The sequence below is a fragment of the Condylura cristata genome, unplaced genomic scaffold, assembly GCF_000260355.1.
Source record: "Condylura cristata isolate star-nosed mole 26May11 unplaced genomic scaffold, ConCri1.0 scaffold00003, whole genome shotgun sequence".
Classification (NCBI taxonomy): Eukaryota; Metazoa; Chordata; class Mammalia; order Eulipotyphla; family Talpidae; genus Condylura; species Condylura cristata.
The window spans coordinates 21,306,651-21,329,358 of NW_004567104.1; the positions used below are offsets into that span (position 1 = coordinate 21,306,651).

The 22,708-nt window shown below is 41.4% G+C and overlaps 1 protein-coding gene across 1 annotated transcript in view; it reads right to left on the minus strand.

The window, feature by feature from the left end:
- IGF2BP2 (insulin-like growth factor 2 mRNA binding protein 2) overlaps positions 1-22,708 on the minus strand; it is a 66,386-nt gene that overhangs the window by 35,031 nt on the left and 8,647 nt on the right. Inside the window, exons 2-4 of the mRNA XM_012730293.1 lie at positions 4,066-4,114; positions 3,853-3,904; positions 454-517 (exon numbers count right to left, since the gene is read on the minus strand). Coding sequence (XP_012585747.1) covers positions 454-517; positions 3,853-3,904; positions 4,066-4,114 — 165 coding nt within the window. The remainder of the gene's footprint in view (positions 1-453; positions 518-3,852; positions 3,905-4,065; positions 4,115-22,708) is intronic.

Here is a 22,708-nt window from a genome sequence, read left to right on the forward strand (position 1 = left end):
GGGCTTTCAGGCCTTGCTTTGGGCCAATCCCTTTTGGGTTGACTTCTGCCCACGAGGGGATGGATAACTTCAGGTGTTTGATTTAGAAGTTATATTCTTTGTGTTCCATATTGTATATTTACTGTATTAAAGTCCCTTTTCATTAAAGTTTTATATGTTTTGTCTTGTTGCAGCAGATGGCAGAACCCACTTAGAGCAGGCAGGTTTATTGGGGCTTCAGGGGTGTCTCTCTCCCCCTGTCATGTAACAGATTTGGGGTGCCCTATAACAATATCTCAGTTTTGATACCTAAGACAACATTTTTCAATATAAAGTCTCTGTGTACTCAACCCACTTATGGGCTCCCCTGGTATGTCAAAGACCTCCATATTTTCAGAAAAGGTTTAGAACTCAATGGACTTCAAAGACAACCCTCCAAAATATTTCAAAGGAAACAAGCTCAAATTCACTTACATTTTTGCTTCTTCTCTTGTTGCATATGTGACATTGACAACAGCAGTTTCTGTGTCTGTATTGACTAGGAAAGAAGCAAAAACTACAATTTAATAAAAATATCTGTTGCCCATTGGTTCATTATAAACAGACTAACGTTAGAGAACAGTGCCCTAAAACTCATCACATCAGTTGTATTATTATTAGAATTTCACAATCATTCATAGTCATCAATTACCATTTGTGATCAATTATGTGTACAACTTTAATCTATATTTTTCACTTTGTTTATAAACACTTTTGCATGTGTATGTATATTTTCTTTCTATTTTTCATTTTGGTGCCCATAAAATATTACAACGAGCAAATATGCCATGATTTTGCCTAGCCAAATTCCTTGATTATTGACGATCGGTTGTTCCTATTATTTGCAATTCTAAATAATGCTGCTAAAATTCACTTTTACTACAGCAATTTAATTTATTCTTCTTAATTACTTTCTTAAGCTAATATAACTGAAGATAATCAGATAAAACATCATAATGCTTTTTAATGCATATTTTTCAGAAATTTGTATGAATTTATGTACCTACTATTAAAAAATAGTTTTTAACTTTGGTTTGCAATTACTTTTAAATTACTAGATATAAGTAAAAAGCATTAAGACTTGAGATTCTTCACTCATTGACAAACTATTGCTAGTTTTGTTTCCCTCTAATTAAATTCCTTGTCTAATCATGAGTTAAATCTAGTAACTATATACAATAAATAAGAAAATGGAAAATTTCTACCCACTTGATTGAAAAAAAGAACACATAAACTCTAAGATTGTCTAGTAAAGTTCACTCTGTGAATTGATTTAATATATTAATTGCTTGCCTCTTCTTCCTAAGTGAGTTTACAATAAGCTCAAAAAGCAGATAACCAGTAAGCTTAAACCAAAAATTAATGGGTTTCTCAAAATAAGTATATAAGACTAGATTGAACCTTTCCTTTAAAGCATTTGTTATTAAGTGACTAGAAAATTAATGTTAGGATTAATTCAAGAAAACCATAAGGAAGATTTTTTTTCCCAAATAATTATAAACTCTTATAATTAAGAATTCTTAATCTTGGAACCATACTTGATTTTTAGTAGTCTATAAATTCCCCATCACCAAATGATTAAAATTTATGGATATGTGATTTTTTTTTTTTGGTATATAATCTCCAAGATTATAGATTCTCAAAAAAGGTTAGCGACTACTGTTAAAAATTTGTTTATCCGGCCCTCCCTGGTGGCGCAGCGGGTTAAAGCACAGCAATGAGAATCTGAAGCCACTTCCGCATGAGTTCTATTCCCGCCTGCCTCTTGCCCCGGAGGAGACCACATGGCGAGCCAGACCTCTCCTGGCCCGCCCGCTGCTTCCCTCAGCAGTGTACTTCGTAGATCTGCCTGTTCTGCTCCCCACTCTGTCTCTGGTGAAGCCTCTCACCGCCCCTGAGCCTCTGGCTTGTACCCCAGTACTGTATGAACAAATAAATAAATAAATCTTAAAAAAAAAATTAAATTAAAAATTTGTTTATCCAATAATGTCAAAGTAGCTACAGCCTTTATGGGAGGAGATTAGTAATTCTCAGGAAGGAACTGCCACTGAGATTTGCATATCATATATGCTGGGTCCAGCTCTCAACTTTTAGGGGGTGTTTGTATTGCTATCTAATTCACACTTACCCAGAGAAATCCTCACAGTGCAAGACAGGGTCTGTGTAGCCCACAACCGTCTTTCTCAGTGCAGACACACAGCATACCACAGAGGTTTCCTATCTGCTACTTTCTAGAGCTATAGATGAGGCTGTAGACCCTCAGAAAGGGAGAGTGGACAGTGTCTGAACCTCCCGAATAAAGCTATCCACTAGGATTCTCAGACTCTGTTCTCACTTCATGGCCATAGTCTCTGTTCTTCAAAGACATCTGTCTTCAAATCAGACAGTTTTCTGATCTGGAAAGAACTAAATTCCATTCAAATATTTTTTTCATTGGGCCTGAAAGCCCGATAAACTTTCTTAAAACTACTGGAAATGTTTTTCTGCTGAATCAGGAGTCATCTATGAAACAACAACAAAAAAAGCCTACTACTGCTATTCTGTAGTTGTGAGGCAGTTGGAAACTGGTGATCTCCAGGGTACAGGTGCCCTCGAAACTGCCCCAGAGACCTGAATGTTTCTTCCTTGCATAGAAGTCTCCTGAATTTGCAACATGGTCTTAGATAGTAACTTTACAGGTTCATGTCTGTGAGACCATCTTGCCTACTACACCCAACCCTTATTGAGAATGTCTTCTCTTCCATGTTGAGGGCAATAAGAACTGAGAAACAGAATCCTTGTAAATCATGTCTTCTTTCTGAGCTCTTCCCCTTCACCTTTGGGCATGAACAGTCAGCAGCATGAAACTGAATAATAATATTTTTAATATTATTCATCTGAATAATTATTGCTTTAAAACTATTATTTGCACTGGTATACCAAACAAATAGTCTATGAGAAAATGGTTTTGCTGTGATCTTTCCTAAGTGGAGCTTAACAGTTTCTTGAGATCATGAATGACACCGCTGTCTATCAGTACCTTACAAAGTTAGCTTTGGGTGCCACCGTTACCCAGGAATATAGGTAAGGTCAAGATTATTCTCCCCACTTTATACACATGTGGAATCAGTCAGGTTGATGGACTGCTTTAAAGGTTCATATGCTCAGTAAGTGACTGAATTGACATTCTGGTTTTAGGTCGACACAAAAATAACCTTTATTGAAGGTTACTGCCTGTGCTCTCAGAAGGCAGGAATCTACATCTCTAGGCATCTTAAAACTTCTAGTGCTTCCTTTATAAATCATATCTCATGTTTTAGAAGATTAAAAATGATGGTGACAGGAAAAAAGTATGTCACTACTGGGCATTTATAACACTCTTCCTAAGGCAGTGGTCCTTACACCAGGGCACACGCAAAAAAACACTGGCAGTGTTTTTTTTTTAGTCTTGTTTTGTAGGTTTATGGTGAGTCCTAGAATTTGCATTTTCACAAAGTCTAGGCCATTCTGGTGTCTCCTTCTTGAAAAACAGTTTTTCTTAGCCAGGAAGAGAAAGGTTGAATGGATAAATCCAATTTCTTCCTAATAAATTAAGCTACAGCAGCCTGACAGTGTTTGTCCAGAGTATAAGAAAAACATCCTGAAAATCATTTCCTTGAAAAAATAAATTATACAGAAATTGATAGAGAGACATGGCTATCTCTTACATACAGATAATAATCATAATCATACACTCTCAAGAGCTTGCTTCAAAGGAACCTGAACCTACTATTTCTCCCTAGAGTTGACACAGCCTCTATAGAAAGTAACAGTAATCTCTTCCAAAATTCCACAGGCTAACTTCTCATTTATTACCTTGTTCCACATTCTCTACGGTTCCATACTGAGCCAAAAGTCCATCCAACACCTGAAAAACAGTTTCAATGTCAGAATGGGAAGACGGGACTATGCTCTCACACAAAAATGGTACAATAATATCTCCAGTAAGTGAATGAAAGGAAAACAAGGACAGTTACAGGAATAACTGAGGAAAGAGGGCAGAAATACAGAAAAGACACACTAGCTTACCTCCCACTGCAAGTGAGGAGGGATGTTTCGAATTTGAATCTTCCTGCTCCTGTAAGAAAAAAAAAACAAACTATATTATTTTCTCCAGGTCACAAACTTTGGCAGATAATGAAAACATCACAATGTGAGTTCACTTTCTCCCTGTGTTCACCAGTGAGGTACCAGCAATATTTTGAATGTGAATGAGTAACATGATGCAAAATATTTAAGTTTTTTTAAATTAGTTTCAGGAAATAACAAAGGAAAAATACAAGTTGCATGAACAAGCTGAAGAGACAGTTTACATGCACGTTGGTCTTTTCATTTTCCTTTCGCAGCATTCAAAATTTAAATTGTCATACAGGCTTTACTCACAGAATTATTATCTTCCTTCTCAAACACATGGTCCAGCAACTGACGCTCCCCCAGAAGGTAGATAGGCTCAAACATGATAGATGAAGTTGCTTATAATGGGGGTAGGTTTCAACAGGTTGGGATTTGGTTAGCCTCTCCCTTAATCTTTTAAAAAATGTTTTTATTCCCGGTGAGACAATACTTTAGAGCACTATAAAAAGCTTTACTCCCACTTGTCCTCTTTCTCACCAGACATGAACACTTTTGTCTGTGCGTCCTTTCATTTCTTTATGCAAATAACAAATATGTAAATTCTTATTTCTCCCTTTTCTCCCAGAAATGTTTGCAGATCTACAAATTCTGTATCTTGAATTTTCACCTACAAGCAATATCCTGGGGACTTGACTATGGTGGCAGCTAGAGTGGGCCCCAGTCCAGTGTACACTGCTGTCCGGTCCTCTGCTGATGGACACCTACACCTTCTCCTACCTTTTTTTTTTAGAGGTTTTTCCACCAGAACACCTTGCTGGACTGAGTTATTTTGAGTTAGTAACTGTTTCTTTGTTTTTTACTTAAGTATAAAATTAGGTAGAAAAAGAACAGAAATATGAGGATAATGAATTTTTCATCTTTTGGGAACATTAGCTATTGGAAAGAAACCATAAATTAGCATTTAAATGTTAAAGAGACTTTAACCAAAATGTTCATCACAGTTGTTTTAGTAGCTTTCCCCAAACCACCACTTTACATTAGTAGATGAAAAGCATCTCATTTTAACTTTACCACTCCCCTTCTGGAAGCAAGCACTGTTACCCCATTTTTCAGGTAAGTAACTGAGGCTAACGCATCTCTTATCTGAGGCTCACAGTTAGGGAGTGATATTTTTGTCTTGTGGTTTAAATATGCTTTAGAGACTCACAGTTAGGGAGTGATATTTTTGTCTTGTGGTTTAAATATGCTTTAAATATTAGCCCTTAAAATGTTCCCCCAGAGTTGTCAATTCATCAACAAAATTTACATTTCATGTGTCTATTCCAATTCAAGAATCCTGGACAAGATAAATTCCAGGTAAATTCTAGGAAATGGTTTTTAGGTGGGGATTTCTACCTCTCCCCCCCTAATTATCAACCTCATGGTAGGCTCTCTGATCAAAAACATTCCCTGGGAGGGTTTCTCTGAAAACTTCTCCACAGTGACTCATTCTTTGTTCCTCAAAAGAATTTATTTAAATATATATGCACTTGAGAAGGGATTAAACTAGTAATCTTCTTCCCGGTGTCAGCTAACACCTGGTTTGCATTAAAGCTCTCCAGCCCTATGGCTGATTGCTGTGCATACCTTCAAACACCTAAAGTGGGACTGGGCAAGTGAGAGGTTAACTGCGTCACAGTTTTGCCTATTATCACTGGTCCCAGCCAAGACTGGTGCTGAGTCTCATGTGGCAAGAGAACCCTCCCCAAATATGGATGGATTGCTGTATATGGGGCTGTCTTGTTTCTCCAACACCATTTATTGAAGACACTATCTTTCATTGTATTTTTTTGCTTGCTTTGTTATAAATTGACTGGATTTATTTCTGGATTCTAAATTTTGTACATTCAATCTAGGTCTGTTTTTACACTAAAGTCATACTGTCTTGAATTTTATAGTTTTGTAATAAACTCTGAAATCAAGGAGATCCTGTGATGACTCCAGCTTTCTCAGGATTGCTTTGGCAACTTGGGAAGGCTGATTTTTTTGCAAGTCAAACATCCAGTTTTACTAGATCTGAACAGAGTAAGAACTGAAACCCTTTTAAAAATGTTTGTATTCTGCTATGATGAAGGTTCCAGTTAGTGAAATCAAAATTGTTTTTCTAGATGTGATTAACTACCCTTATAAAATTTTCAACCCAGTATCTGTAATTAAAACTAAACATTACAAAAACAAATATTTGCACATCATAATTTGAGCCCAGACACATATTGCAAATAAATAAACATGATACAACACATTATAATCTGAGCACACAATGTTTGCCTCCAGTGGTATATGGTAAACACATAATCATCTTTGTAAAGGCAAAGATGCAAAGGTGCAGAGTACCCAGTCACCAACAATTGTGTTATCCTTTCAGCATCTCTTCAGGTAATTTTCAGGTATCTGTTTTCTTTAGTTCTCCAAAAAGCAATCAAATCTATACCCTTCCTTCCTTCCTTCCTAGCCATGTCTTCTTCATTTTTCTTCTTCTTCAGCCCAAGCAATATCTAGAGCAGAGCAGGTGCTCAGCAATCAGCAAATTCACTAGAAGCATTTGTTGCTGACAACTGGCTTCCTTTTCCTGACCCTCTTCATCCAACAGCCTGTCCTTCAACTTTAAGAAAACAGGTGCTCACAGATGACACAGACTGGTCTTCAACCAAGCCAATGTCTTTCACTCCACTTTTACCCAACTGCTTGTTTTAAGAGCTGGCTGACTGCAAAATGTAGGGAAGAACATTTCCTAACGCAGTAGCCACTTCATACATTTCCTGTGATTAGATGTAATGACTCATATGGAGATGATTTTTTTTTCCTAAGAAGTACAATGACATGCCTTGAGCTACTGAAGAAACAGTTTCAATTAACATAAAAATTCAAGCCAGAAGCTGTGAGTCCTCAATGTCTGGAAATGAGTGAGAAACCAATAGCACTTTGCTTTTGAAAAGAAGGAACTTCTCCAAGAGTTATAAAAGAATTTGTCATATCCTTTACAGCCATTATAATGATTAAGGGGGAAAAAATTCACCTCTAATATGGCTTTAAGTCCCAAGTAAGAAGAGAAAAACAGTACAGGGCCAGCTAAATCATGTATTTTTATCTCATAAAGGAACTCATTGCCATGTAAATCAAATAGCACTCACCATCTCACACCTGTGCCAAGGTTGGGGTGGTGTGAACAACTCAAGCCAACACACCCAAATTTTCTGACTGGAAGTTAAATACCGGACAGTTTATATGATTACAGAGATTGGAATGATTTCTAAGATTAAAGAAAAAAAACTTCCAAACTCCTTTAACAAACATCCACTAAGCACCTATTGTAGGTCAACCATTTGTTTAGGGTTCTGGGGAGGAGGGTAGTGGTGAACAAAGCAAAAATGTCCTCATCCTCATGGCCAATTCTAGAGAATTAAAAACAAAACAAAACAAAAGGCAGAAATGACTTCAGCAATCCCTAGAACTCTACTTAATTTCCATAAAACAGGATATGCTTTAGAGTGATCTCTTGATCCAATTACATCTTCAAGAAAAAGGTGCTTTTCTTTTTTTTTTTTAAACTTGAATGCAGTCACCATTTATTAACTGACCAGTTTACAAAAATATTCCCTGTAAATACTTTAGTTCATCCTTATAATAAGCCTGCTGATCTGGTCTTCCCCGTTTCCAGCATCTCCACCCTCTACAAAATGGGAGGGTCTTTTTCTTCATTCCATCTCTCAGAGAAGATACTGTGAAGGGCCAGCAGAAGGTGTTTGCTTCTTTGAAACATTTCCAACAGTATCTATCTAATGAATCAGGTGTGCAGATGATGTTATATTTGCCAAGAGATGGAGCAATCAATGACGAATCTGTTAGAGTAAGTTTCTTCTTGTTAATTTTATGTAAGCCACACTTGGAGATCAATGAGTTTTGCTGACTTCAGGTGTGGAGACCCCCCATGCAATACATGGTTCCACGATGCTCCTCACATTAACTAAAATGTTGAGTTAAATGAAAGCGTCCCTGAAGATCTGGCAGAGGCAAGGCAGCAGCCATACCTTTTGGACCTTGGGCTCAAGCCACCCCCCCCCCTTTTTTTTAAATTTATTTATTTGTGCATACAGAACTTGGGTACAGGCCAGAGGCTCAGGGGCGGCGAGAGGTTTCACCAGAGGCAGAGTGGGGAGCAGAACAGGCAGATCGATGAAGTACACTGCTGAGGGGAGCAGTGTGCGGGTCAGGAGAAGTCTGAGCGCCATGTGGTCACCTCCGGGGCAGGCGGGGATGAACTCTTGCTGAAGTGGCTTTATCTTCCCAGTGCTGTGCTTTAACCCGCTGGCTGCGCTACCAGGGAGGGCCTTTTAACAAGGATTCATCTGATCATGATGACAAATGTTAATTGGGTTCCGCAAGTACAAAGAAGTTGCCAGCTTTTCTTGCCATCCCAGCCTTTCCAAATCTCAGTTCTGTGATTCTCCCTACCTTCCTTGTGATAGTGCTCAGCCTTCTCGTAGGTAAGCTTTCTCCTTGCCTTTCGAAGCTTTCTTTGGGCAAACTTCTTTCTCAGATGCTTAATCTTTATTTAGCTGTGGAATTCTTTTACTTTTTCTTAGGGCTTCTGACTTAGCATAAACCTTTTTCTTCTCCTCTGCACCCTCCACGGTTCTAGCCAGAAAAAGGGCAAAACGGGTCTCTTTCTAGCTCATATTTTTAAGTTTGAACTAAAAGAGAACCAAATTATTTTAAAATGCTAACCTCCATACAATATCTTTATAATGTAATTGCAGCTAGTAGAGAGCGTCACAGAATCCTAGTTTCTAAGAGCACAGGGAGGTTGACATTAACACTGGGATAAGTATTTCTTGTGTAGCAACAGTGGGGCAGCTTCACTATTACCATGAGGTGTGAGGAAGCTTTCCTCCCCACCCAGGCACTGAACCCTCCCCCCACACCCCCCAGATTTCCTCTGCTAGATGAAGGGACGCTGGAGAAATAAAGATCATAGGAAGCTACTTATCAAAATTGAGAGAGAAGTCAGAAAGACAACTTCTTATATACCAATATAAGAAAGTACTTGACAGGATTAAAGAATACCCCAACAAATCAGTGAATATCTTTGTTGTTATATAAGGTCCTAATGAAAAAAGAAAGGCAAATCATTAGCTCTTAGCACTAATGTTATATGATTGAGGACTATGAAATTCACTTTGTAACCTGAATAGCAAACTTTCAAAAACAGATGACTGCACTGGATGACAATGACATATAAGTTATTCTTATTTTAAAAAGGATTCATTATCTTAATGAGGATTTATCTTAAGATCCCTTTACATCAATTGTGAAATGAGGTAAATTAGTAGGGAGATAACTCCACAAGTACAACTTTGAATGATACCAATTTTGGGAACTAGAATTTTACAGAGAACATTTTTACCATATTATTCTGTGAGAAAAGTCAAATTCCCAAATTGTATCCTTCATGACCTATGCGTATCTCACCCCTACCCCTGAGCATCCAGTTTCTAACCTGGTAACATGTACACAGTAGTACTCTAAATTTGATAAATGAATGTACAGGACGGGGTAATGATCTCTGGCACTTAAACACAGAATTCCTTCCAGCTGCTGACTCACCCTCTCGTTTGAGTTAGCCATCTTACAAAGACAGTAAACAGATCATCTGTCTCAGTTGATTCCTGACTTTTCATCACTTCCTCTCAAGCCAGAACCATTAGCAGGGTGGGCCCAAGCATGACCCATTAAAGGAAAGTTGTATATTGAAGTCAATGCTTGGTTTGGATAAACATGTACAACCACCTAGCTCAGCAGGTGGCTATGGAAGATCCTTGAGGCACAACTTCAAGCTCCTTTTTCTTTTTTTAATACCTAGATGCCACAGGTTTGCCTCCTACTTCAACAACCTGTTCTTTTCTGTTCCTAAAGCCAGGTTCTCACCCAGCAGCATGACTGAGAAGGAAATGGAATCAACAGGTGTCCTCCAGTCACCTGTTCAGAACCTCAGAACCCCTTGGGGCTGTAATGAGCCTTTGCCCCCTCCTCTCATTTGTCCCGCACCAAGTCCCCAAGAATTACGAACAAACACTCCATAAAGCACAGTGTGCCATACACATGTGGGCATTAAGGTTATTTTAATAGTAATACAACATTCTCAAAATCCCCTTACAGCTCTCATTCTTAGCTTTGGTTCTGATGTGCCCATCAGAACCTGGTACCTGGTTTTCCTATGACATGTAAAATAATCTCACTTTATTTGAAGAGTTCCAGATGAACTCAGTAAAAAGGCACTGCCTGGAACCCACACTGACCCAGGAGAGGCGACCAGAGTTACACAGAATCACTGTGGGTTCAGGTCAAAGATTCGTGTCAGGATAATTTCAGGGGCTGACATTTCAGAAGTACAACTGACAAACTGATGGACCTGACAGATTATGCTTCTCTCTCATTTAAGAGCACCTTAATTATTGTGTTTAAAGTGCTTTTGTTTGGGTGCCCTCCCTGGTGGTGCAAGCCATCTGCAGTCACTGCAGCACGAGTTCAATCCCTAGCCAGGGAGGTGACCCACACGGCACAGCAGATCTCTCTTGTCTCGCCTGCTGTGTATTTCAGTTGATCTACCTGTTCTGCTCCCCACTCTGTCACTGATGAATCTCCTCACTGCCCCCATACCTCTGGTCTAAACCCCAGTTTAAAAAAGTGCTTATGTTCCTTGGTGGGAAATAAAAACACTATCCTATTCAAATATAGATAGTTGTGGAAATACAATCATGTCAGTCACTAATGTCTACAAGCAAAGCAAAAAGCCTTGATTTCTTAGAGAAAATTGATAGCAGAAAATAAATTATATTCCCCAGATTTCACTATGTGGTAATTCTTCCCTCCCCAAGTAGAACATTTTATTGCTGCCAAAGGCCCCCATGATTTCAGCACAAATGAGAAGCAGAGTGGGAGGCCTGCTGACAGGGAACTGGAGGTGATGGTTTAAATCACGGTTCCATGTGAGACAAGTTGTCAGAAAGATGTTGGGTCAGTCATGGCCTTTGGTTAATGTCTCAGACTTGAGGCAGTTAGATAAGATAACAGGCAGTCAAGAGCCTCTCCAGGCAATAAGATTCACTTATTTGGTGGCAAAACAAACTGTCATGAAGAGAAAGTAAGAAGCACAAAGAAGAGTTATCTCCAAGGCTACAGAGACAGAATTTTAAGAAATTCATCACAAGGGCCCTCCCTGGTGGCATGCTGGGTTAAAGCACAGCATTGAGTGGCCCTCCCTGGTGGCATAATAAGATGCAGTACTGCAAGCTGGCCGCAGCTGCTTAAGTGGGAGTTCAATCCCCGGCACTGGAGGTGACCACATGCCATGGCAGACCTCTCCTGACCTGCCCACTGCTCCCCTCAGCAGTGTACTTTGTCGATCTGCCTGTTCTGCTCCCCACTCTGTCTCTGGTGAAGCCTCTCACCACCCCTGCACCTCTAGCTTGTACCCTAATTCTGTATGAATAACAAAATAAATCTCAAAAAAAAAGCACAGTATTGAGAAGCTATCAGCTGCCACTTCCGTAAGAGTTCGATCCATGGACAAGGAGGTGACCCACAGGGCACGGCAGACCTCTCTTGACCTGCCTGCTGTTCTCCCGATCTGCCTATTCTGCTCCCCACTCTGTCTCTGGTGAATTCTCTCACTGTCCCCATGCCTCTGACCTGTACCCCAGTTCTGTATGCATAAATAAACAAATCTTTAAAAAATAAAAATTCATTTCAAAGCTTGTATTTCCTTTGGGCCACTAATAAAATAAATTAAATTAGATGACAGCATCTATAGTATTAAATAAAATAAATTAATAAAAAATAAAATAAATTAGATGACAGCATCTATAGTATTTTATAATTGGATGACTAACAATCCAGAAATAGTGTATCACTACCCATAGCCATATTTATCTCATTTCTTCCCCTTTCTACAGAAAGTACTTTCTAGGGTTGCTCTTACATAATTCTCTAGTGTCTGAATTTTGAAGGTGTAATGTTATTACAGGACACTTTCTATGAACATAGAATATGGCACAACTAAGCAGGTATTTGTCCATTTCCTGTAAGCATACAGGGGTGTTGGTGTGGGACTGTGAAGGAGGAGACTATAATTGCTTCCAAGGAATTCCACTGAGGTCATAAACCACTAGATCAAAGCTATGTTTCCACTACACAGAACAGAGCGCTGGCCCATAATTCAGATGTTAGTTAATTAGTATTGTAATGATATTCTACTGGTTATTGCATCTTTGATCTAAATGGTTCTGTAAAGCCCACATTCACATTTTTAAACTAACATGCTTCAGCTGCAGGTGAGAGACACTTAAAATATAGGGCATCTGTTGGAAAAGCAGTAGTGTTCAGTTTAGGTTCATGGGAACACTACCAGGCAATTGACCTGAAGGCCTTTTCCACTCCACTAGTCTTAGGTAACAAGTGAGTAACAGACTTCAAATGCAAAGGGATGGGGCATGGGCAGGGCTAGACATCAGACAGAATGTGTTTATGGCACATAGAGTTCACCCTAGAGATATTTACCTGATGATCCCGCAAATCTCAACAAATCTGAACTATTATTTATACTATTCAACTGGCTTCTTTAAAACAAAATTATTTTTTAGAAATAAAGTGGTACATATTCTTTGTACAAGGTTCAAATGGTAAAAAGGCAAGAGTAGAAAAATTCTTGTATTCTACACCCAACCTCCAGTCCCTGACATAAGATATTTTAATTATTATATAATCCTATACAGAAGTACATGTACATATTCCTTTTCCCCTGAAATCAAATGTTAGTTCTCTGTATGTTTTTTCACATGGACACTGTTTAATGTTCATATAAATAGTGCTATATATTCCTTTTCACAGTTGTATAATATTAAATTTTATTAATGTATCATACTTTAACTCATCTCCTAACTAATGGATATATGTGTAGGGAGTATCTACTTCCCTACCTACGTCTCTCATTTTTATGTGCTACTATATTTTGGAAAAGAAGCTCCTACAAATGGAATCCCTGGGTCAGGTGGGCTATACATTTGTAATATTATCATACAAATGCAACAGTTTCCCCACACATCTGAAAACAGAATTATCAACTTACTTCTGCCTATAAATGGGTGAGACAGTCTACCCCAACTTGTGCCTTAATTATGAATGAGATTAAGCATTTTTCATAGTAAAGAACCTCATCCATCTTCTCCACCCTGAAAAAATCTACAGAATTCTGCCTTACCTCAGTGTTCTGGCAGGTGATTCCTTGTTTTATTAACTTTGTTTATTTCACTTAATCAACAAATCCTTACTGAACATTTATGATGCAGGACACCAGAGGGTCGAGTGAAAAGCCTGTCCCCACCTCGAGGAGCTCTGTCTGATGGAAAGGCAGCCAAGTAAGAAGTCAGCGCTCCTTGTGTACCATGGCACCATGAGACAGTCCTGCACTACCTATAGAGTGTCACCATGGTCAGGTGGTGCCCAGGGAAGGCAACACTAAGTCCAAAGCAAAAGAAGCAGAGTAGCTGGCGGACAGGGGTAAGGCTGAGTGTATAGCTAAGGCCGGAAATACCTTTCAAGCCAAAGGTGCCAGGGGTCAGGAGAAGCAGACTACACCTAGAGAAGCTCAGAGAACAGGCTGGAGAGACTGGCAGCAACCAGATCAGGAAAGATGCCCCACGTCCTGAGCTGAAAGATGAAGGCATTCAACCTTTCACCAAGACCTAAAATCATCGCACTGAATGCTGGGAACACCAAGTGGAGCAGTGGGAGACATGCAAGCATAGCCATCAGCACGGATCTCCTTCTCAGAAGCCGTTTTCCTTCTCCACTTTCTTCTTCAGAGAAGAGAGTCTATGCCTCTGAAAATTTCAGTGTCTGCATGATTCTACCTTTTCCTGAGGCTGTGTGTATGCCACCATTGGGTGGTGTATACTCATTCCTTACTTCTCTTTGACACGGGACTGCCAGATACACTTAACAAATTAAGTGCCTCTTTATTATAAAATAAAAGCATCTCACCAACTGCTACTTACCACACCTACTGACAGTGCTATTAGAAGTATTAAGAATGCTTTGAGTTAGTGGAAAGTGTGATTAAATAACATGTTTTTTTTTAACCAAATGCATCAGAATTTCAATTTTTTAAATTTATTCATGTACAGGCCAGAGGTGCAAGGACAGTGAGAGGATTCACTAGAGACCAAGTGGGGAGCAGAACAGGGAGAGAGACTGAAATACGCTGCTGAGGGGAGCAGCGGGCGGGTCAGGAGAGGTCTGCCGTGCCATGTGGGTCACTTCCAGGGCTGGGATTGAACTCGCACTGAAGCAGCTGCACCTAGCTTGCAGTGCTGAGCTTTAACCTGCTGTGCCATGAGGGAGGGCCCCAAACTTTTTTTTTAATCCACATAAATAATACCTCTACCTAATGCCCATAGGAGATTATTTACTGATTTGTCTGTATGGGCCCCATGTCACAAAAATATGAACTCTTTTTATTGATTATTTCCTGCAGTGTCTAGCCAATAAATACTGATTTAAATGATTTGCCTAAGGTGCAATTTGCGGTGAAATTTACAAATACCTTTTGTAAGAATAGAGATATGCTCTGAAACAGAATACAGGCATACTAGGAGTGTGGGTTTGGTTCACCAATAAACTAAGCTGCAAGAATTTTTTCATTCCTCAGTATATATAAATTATACTGACACCATACCATATGCACACACTACACATTATCCCTTAACATATATACAATAATATGTATGTGTACATGTAAATATATATAGCTTAATTACATATGACACAAAGCAAATGCGCTATTGGAAATGTGGTGCTAATATATGTCCAATGCAGGGTTGTCACAGGTCTTCAATTTAAATGTACATATATGTGTGTATATATATATACACACACATACACACATATACACACATATACACACATATATGTACATTTAAATATATACACACATATACACATATATATATACACACACATATACATATAAAAAGGCAGTATCTCTGAAGTACAATAAAGCAAAGCAGGATAAAATGAGGTATCTCTGTATCCCTCTTTTCCTTCCTCCTCCTGTTCTGACATTTAAAATGAAACAGAAGAAGACCCAGAGGCTGCTCCTGATATCTGTGCTAACAGCACAGAGCACAGAGCTCAGGTGAGCAAGCTGTCTTTTCATGGGCCTCCTGGACACCAAGACTGTGGGGTTGGTCACCTCACTTGTGCCACCGAGCTATCCTCACAAAGGATTTACCTTCTATGTCCCCCTGGGGTTGGAGGGCAGAGAGGACAAACCTCAGGGGAAATCACACCCGTGGTTGCCTGGGGCTCGCAGGCCTGGCTAGGGAGAGGGCGGTTCCTCCAGGCCAGGCTGGTACGTGGGGGAGCCAATTCCACTGGTGGTGAATGACCCTGCCAAGGGAGACAGTCTTCATTTCAGGTTGTATTTAGTTGATCAGAATCAAAATTTCACTTTCGGGCCTTCCCTGGTGGTGCAACAGATTAATGTGCAGCACTATGAAGCCTTCACAGCCACTGCAGCATGAGTTCGATCCCGGCCAGGGAGGTGACCCACATGGCACAGCAGACCTCCCAGACTCACCCACTGCTCCCCTCCGCAGTGTATTTCAGTTGATCTGCCTGTTTTGCTCCCTCCTCTGTCTCTGGTGAATCCTCTCGCCCCCCCACACGTCTGGCCTGTACCCCAGTTCTGTATGCATAAATAAATACATCTTAAAAAAAAAACTTTCACTTTATCCAAAGGGCTGGGGCCAGCTGTGCAGACCAGAAGGGTCTGTGCTCCCACAGCCCTGAGTTAGGATCTTGCTGGCTGCACTGATCATAACCTTCTGTTTAAATCTCTGCTGCCCAGTCAGATGCTGTCCCCTGGGATTTGTTCATTCAATCATCTAGCACTTTACAGGCTCGCAGGACGATTCTGTGTGTATGTACATGTACTTGTCCTTCCTGCCCAAATGACCAGGTGTCTCAGTTCAGCTCACTTTGCTCAGGCCAGGTCATCTGAATGAAAAGGGGTCTCTGATTCTGAGCAGGATCCCCATAGGTCACACAACGGCAGCCCTTTGCTGGCGTTGGAGCTCTAAAAGGGAGCTCTTTCCATGAAGTTTGAGATCCCCATCTGCAGAGAAGTCATGTGTACTAGACTGGGCGTCAGGACAGTTGGGCAGGACACCACCACCTGGATATGTGACTGTAGCAAGTCACTTCATTTCTCTGGGACCAGATGGCCTCTTTCTAAGTTCTTCTTCAGTGTCAAGAGTTCTTCAGTCCTGCCACTGTCTTCCCACAAGACAGAACAGATGCCTCTTCCTCCCACAGAACTATGCACAAGAACTAAGTTGTCCAAGCAAAAAAACTTTGGAAGCAAGAATTTCTGTGCTGTGAGTGGTTTACTGGGAGAATAGAAGTCAAAGAAGTTTTAGAAATCTCCATTCAATGACATGGATAGACAGACTTTAATCTGTGAGCCAAGAAAAATGATTTGTAAAGGCTAGAAGAAAAGAACCCTATGGCTAAGAACTTGTAAAAACATCTCTAACAAACAAAAGTTCTAAGGGAAGACTGAATCAGAAGGATCACAGGAGGTGGGGAGTGAGCTTTTAGGCAGCAGAGAATTAACCGGTTCAAGGGCAAATGGTACAGAATGTAACTGCAGACGGTGACACACATGGATTCAGGCAGCACCCAGAGTCAACGGAGGGAGGACGAGACACATTTTCCTCCCACACCTGCACCCATGGAGATGGCGCAGCTTGCCATAGTAGTATTTTCGGGATGGGAAGTAGGGACCACTGAGATACATAGAGTTCATGAGGTGAAAATGCTCCGGCAGGGAGGGAGAGAAAGAGAAATGAGAATGCAAGGAATGTCATTTCAGTCCCTTCACTGACTAGCTTTGCACTGCTAAGGCAAATACAACCACTGTCCCTGCATTCCAGGAGGTGAGAAAGGCGGAACACCAAATCCCACCACCCAAAGTACTGAAATGATAAAACCGCTGTAGACTTGGGCATGACAAAGCATTTTACACACATTTCATTTCATTCTCATATTAGTTATTGGGCGAGAAGAGAACTTAAGCTCAGATACCTGAGGCATCTGAGCTGTGATGTGGTAGGATCAGCTATAGAAATTTCATGCCTACTTCAGTAAGAACTGTAAGAGACATTTTGAATCTGCAAGGGTTCCAGTGCCATGCAGTGACAGGCATTGTTTGGGGAGCTTTACCAACACCACCTCCAAGGTCTAACAGAGCTCTGCGCTGGTACGGTGCCTGGCCCAGGCACTCAATACAGGAATCTCCACTTGCTGCCCGAATGAAGGTGGGTAAGTATTAACTGTGTCCACTTGCAGTGGACACAGGTCTATCTGATGGCCAAGTTGCCAGTCCTTTAATCTGGTGGAGTTTTAGGTGGTGTACAAGTTAGCGTTCCCTACAATGACTGCACAGGTGAGCAAATACGGCAATAAAAATAATGCATCAAGACCTCCCTAGTGGTACAAAGGGTTAAGTCTCAGCACTATGAAGCCTTCTGCAGCCACTGCTGCTCAAGTTTGATTCCCAAGCAGGGAGCTAATTGCACATGGCACAGCAGACCTCTCCTGTGTCGCCTGGGCTCTTCTCAGCCAGCAGTGTATGTCAGTCAATCTGTCTGTTCTGCTTCCCACTCTGTCTCTGGAGAGCTCCTTTCACCCACCCCACACACCCCTCCCCTCGCCTTTGCCCTGTGCTTCTCCGGCCTACATCTCAGCTCTTATAGGCATAAGTAAATAAATCATTTTTTAAAAGATTTAAGAAATATTTGTTTATTTATGCACATAGAACTGGGGTGCAGGCCAGAGGTGCAAGGGTGGTGAGCGGATTCACCCAAAATAGAGTGGGGAGCAGAACAGACAGATTGACAGGATACACTGCTGAGAGGAGCAGCGGGCGGGTCAGGAGAGGTCTGTGAGCAGTTGAGGCTCACTTGCAGTTCTGTGCTTTAACCCATTGTGCCACCAGCAAGGGCCAATAAATAAATAAATAAATCCATCACATCCCTTTATAGAAGGAAAGGGCCCTAACTTGGCACTGGATACTCTTCAACACCTCTCAAATACCAACCCTCCTCCCAAAGTTAGAATCTTATAACAAGCAACATCAATAGCAGTTAGGATTTAATAATAACTTCATAAAAAATTTTTAAAAGATTTATGCATACAGAACTGGGGCACAGGCCAGAGGTGCAGGGGCGGCGAGAGGCTTCACCAGAGACAGAGTAGGGAGCAGAACAGGCAGATATATGAAGTACACTACTGAGGGGAGCAGCAGGTGGGTCAGGAGAGGTCTGCCACGCCATGTGGTCACCTCTGGGGCAGGCAGGGATTGAACTCATGCAGAAGTGGCTTTAGTGTCTCAGTGCTGTGCTTTAACCCGCTGTGCCACCAGGGAGGGCCGAGTTTATCTTTTTTGATTGCTGAGTAATATTCCACTGTGTATATATGTCAGTCTTCTTGATCCAGTCATCTATTTTTGGGCATTCGGGTTGATTCCACATCTTCCCTATTGCAAATAGTGCTGCACTAAACACAGGGGTGCAGGTGTCTTTTTGAATTAATGTTTTTATGTCCTTTGGGTAGATACCTAGGAATGGAATTCCTGGATGATAGGGAAGCTCCATTTTTAGCAGTTTGTGAAACCTCCAAACAGTAAAGTTGAATTTTTAAGTAAACTTAGCTTATGTGTGTGTGTATTTTTTTTAAAATGTGTAATTTGACCAGGGCAGGGGACAACAAACTACAGCCTAGAGCCCAAAGCCTTTTTTAATAAAGCTTTCTTGAATCATTCGTTTGTTTACATATTCACTACTGCTATTTTCCCATTACAGTGACAGAGATGAGTTGTTGTGACAGAGACAATATGGGTCACAAAATCTCATACATTTATTATCTAGCTGTTTACAAAAAAAAGTTTGATTTTTTTTTAATAAAAAAAAAAGCCGATGTTTTGGGCTAAGGAGGCCAGACATTGAAATTGAGAAGACCAAAGTCAAGGGAAGGTAAGAATATAGTTCAGGGCCCTCCCTGGTGGTACATCAGGTTAAAGCACAGCCCAATGAAGCTATTGCAGCTACTGCAGCACGAGTTCTATCTCCAGACAGGGAAGTGACCACATGGCGCAGCAGACCTCTCCTGACCCACTGGCTGCTCCCCTGAGCAGTGTATTTCAGTGTGCCTGTTCTGCTCCCCGCTCTGCCTCTGGTGAATCCCTTCCCCTCTGACTTGTTGCCTGTACCCCAGGTCTTGAATGCATAAATAAATAAATATTTAAAATATATATATAGTTGAAGAGTCAATTTCAGACATTATGTCAAAATGGGTAGGAAGAAATCTTAGTGGAAAAAACAAGTAGGAAGGGCGACGTCATGAACAAATACTGCAGAAGCAGAGAAAAACAGGATTAATACCAGAGATATGGTCCTGTTTTCTCTTAGAGTCAAAAACACCCTTTGGTAGCTATTCTGGGCTTCCCAGATATTCCCAAGGAGCTTACCCTGGTAGCTTAAAGGAGTCACACCTTTGGGAACCCAAACACCCCAGTCTTGACACACAAGTGATATTCAGTATGGACTATGCTAGGGCTGTGATGGCTCAAGATGAGTCGGGTGGTAGTGGAAGTGGGGGGAATGCGAAGTTATGACAACTGCAGAAGTCTCTTCAGCAGGTGATGCATTTGCGCTAGTGTAAGAGACTATGGGAGATTACTGCAGGCGCTGGAGCAGGGCAGTCGTTGATAACTGCAGTTATTTGTGAGGCAAAGGTAATGGGGTGTGACAGAGCTCTAAAAATCTCTGAATCACTAACTACATTTCTCTCACTGACAATAACATCAAAGACAAAATGAACTGGGCTGTAGTTAACTGTGCGAATCTGCTGCAGCCACAGCCTCACAAACTTCTAAGCCAGCTCTTTCATTGGCTTCAGCTCACTGCATGGTTATTTCTGTGCATTAAAGTAAGAGAAGGCTGTGATGTCCAGGAAGTGACCAGGATGCTGCCTGGAGAGAGAAGGCCAGAGTACATGTGAAATGTGCCAGAGACAAACTTCCGTTAGTACTCGATCCAGGGCTGCTGCTATAGACCTAAACCTGGTGGTGATGGGGGAGCAGTGTATAGTTTTTGCCAGCATCCATGGTGTTAACACTGCCAATATGATGTGGCCAAATGGGAGTTAGAAAGAGGCGCCTGCAACTGGCTTTGGTGGGCTGAGAGGGGCCATTCCCTGCAGCCCATCACTAGAAACCCAACAAGTTTTTCATCTCTCTCTCTTTTTTTTTTTTTAAAGATTTATGTATTTGTGCATACAAGAACTGGGGTACAGGCCAGAGGTGCAGGGGCAGTGAGAGGACCAACCAGAGGCAGAGCGGGGAGCAGAACAGGCAGATACACTGAATTACACTGCTGAGGGGAGCAGCGGGCAGGTCAAGAGAGATTTGCCACGCCACTTGGGTCACCTCCCTGGCCAGGAATCAAACTCGGAGCCACAGTGGCTGCAGGCAGCTCCACAGTGCTGCCCTTTCACCCAGTGCACCACGAGGGAGCACCCGGCAGCATGCTTTGCAACAAGAATTCAGGGAGAGGGCACAGACAGGCGCCTCTGAAAGCGAGCTGCAAGAACCACTCTACCCACCCAACCAGTGGGAGACTAAGGTGCTACACCTGACATTTCAGCTCTGAGGACCGAAAGTTCTGTTTTGTGTCACAGAATAAATTAGTTTTAGAACTGCTCACTGTGGGCTACATGGCAGAGGGGGTTTGGAGTGGGGAAGGACCATGCTGTGCAAGTTCTAAAACTAGAGCAGCTGTGGAGTGAGAAGGCAGCCCCTGTCAGCACAAACAGTGGCAGACTTAGGACTGCAAATGACTCCAAGAAGTCTGGTCAAAGAAGAGAAAGGAAAGGCTCCCCGAGGTGCCCTGGAGCGGGTGGTATATGTGCATGTGTGTGGAAGTCAGAGCACTCCAGGGACCACCTCCTGTGTACTATCAACAGAGCAGGGTGCCCCGGGCAGCTTTTCCAAATAACAAGAAAATTACCAGTTACCATCACATGTGAAAGGATGGGGAGAGGCTCACGCTCTTCTTCCAGGGTTTTTTGTCTCTCCCTTTATTTTTATGGTTGAAACTTTTGTTTCTGTGACTCCAACAAATCAAATCAGCTCACTTCAACAGATCAAATATATATCTATTGGAGATCAATTCCTTCTCTAAAAACTGCACTTTCATGCTGGATTCCTCCAGACTGATAAAATCTGTTTACCTTTCTCAAGCTCAAGTGGGTCTTTCAGGCACCTGTCTTCCTCCTCCCTTTCTGTCTGCCACCCATACCTTCATCTGAAAAGATGTGAAAACCCACCCAGTGTTTCCTGTCCTCAAGACCAAAATTCAGCCAGGTTAGCTTTCTTCCTAACACTTCCTACTTCCAAAGAATGCTCCTCTGGCAAGTCAGGGCAGCCTTTGGTCTGTTTGTGAGGCACTTTTCTTCTGGGTGGCAGATAATACCTTCTATTTACCAGCCATTCACTCACCACTAACCAGCCTCCTTGGCAGCCCTCAGAAACTCCCTGGTGGCTCTGTTTGTTTAGCCCCATTTTGTTGGGGAGTCGAACTGAGGCACAAAAAAACCAGAAAGTCAACAGGAGGACATTCTTTTTTTTTTTTTCAACAGGAGGACATTCTATAGGGACAAGAGAGGAAGTAAGAGTGCATGGGTTATTTTCAAAAGTGAAAGGGGAGCTTGCAATAAGAACTGAATCACACCTTAAGGCAGCCTTGCTTTCCAAGCCACTACCAGCCAACTGTGGAGTGAACCTTTAATGAAGAGCAACTCTGACAGGTCAAGGTTTTCAACTTTGTCATTTTGTGCTTTCTGGAGGAGGCACAGTGAGCTTGGAAATCGGTGACCTAGTGGCAGGGTAGAGCTAGGAAAGTAAAGGAAAGCTAACGGGCATGTATGATCCACATTGGAATAATCACACTAAGAAAAATCAATTTGCTGAAGGCTACAGAGACGCCAGGAAATGGCCCTGGGCTGATTCATAGCTCACAGGAAAACTACAGGAGTGGTTCCTTCACATCAGGGCTGGTGAGCAGGGGTAGGGAACATAGGCCTCATGCTATGTAATTATGTATCCATGTACACATGTGTCTACACCTCACACAAAGACATGCACAGATGCATGCATGTGTATATAAAATATTTATAGGCCCATAATTATATATAATTATGTAATCATAATTGAGTTACAAGAATCTACAATATTAGAATGTTATCAAGACCAATTTCACTGTAAGGAAAAAGCATTTGCCATAAAGCATTGTCTTCTTGCCAAAGGGATTATGTCATTTTGTCTTACTTTTGTTACTTAAGAACTGGGTATCGTTGAAATGGCTTTTGTTGGCTAAATTGAAGCGAAGACAAAATTCAGTGAAAATTTAAGAGTCTTGAGAATTAGGATGAGTTGAGCTTG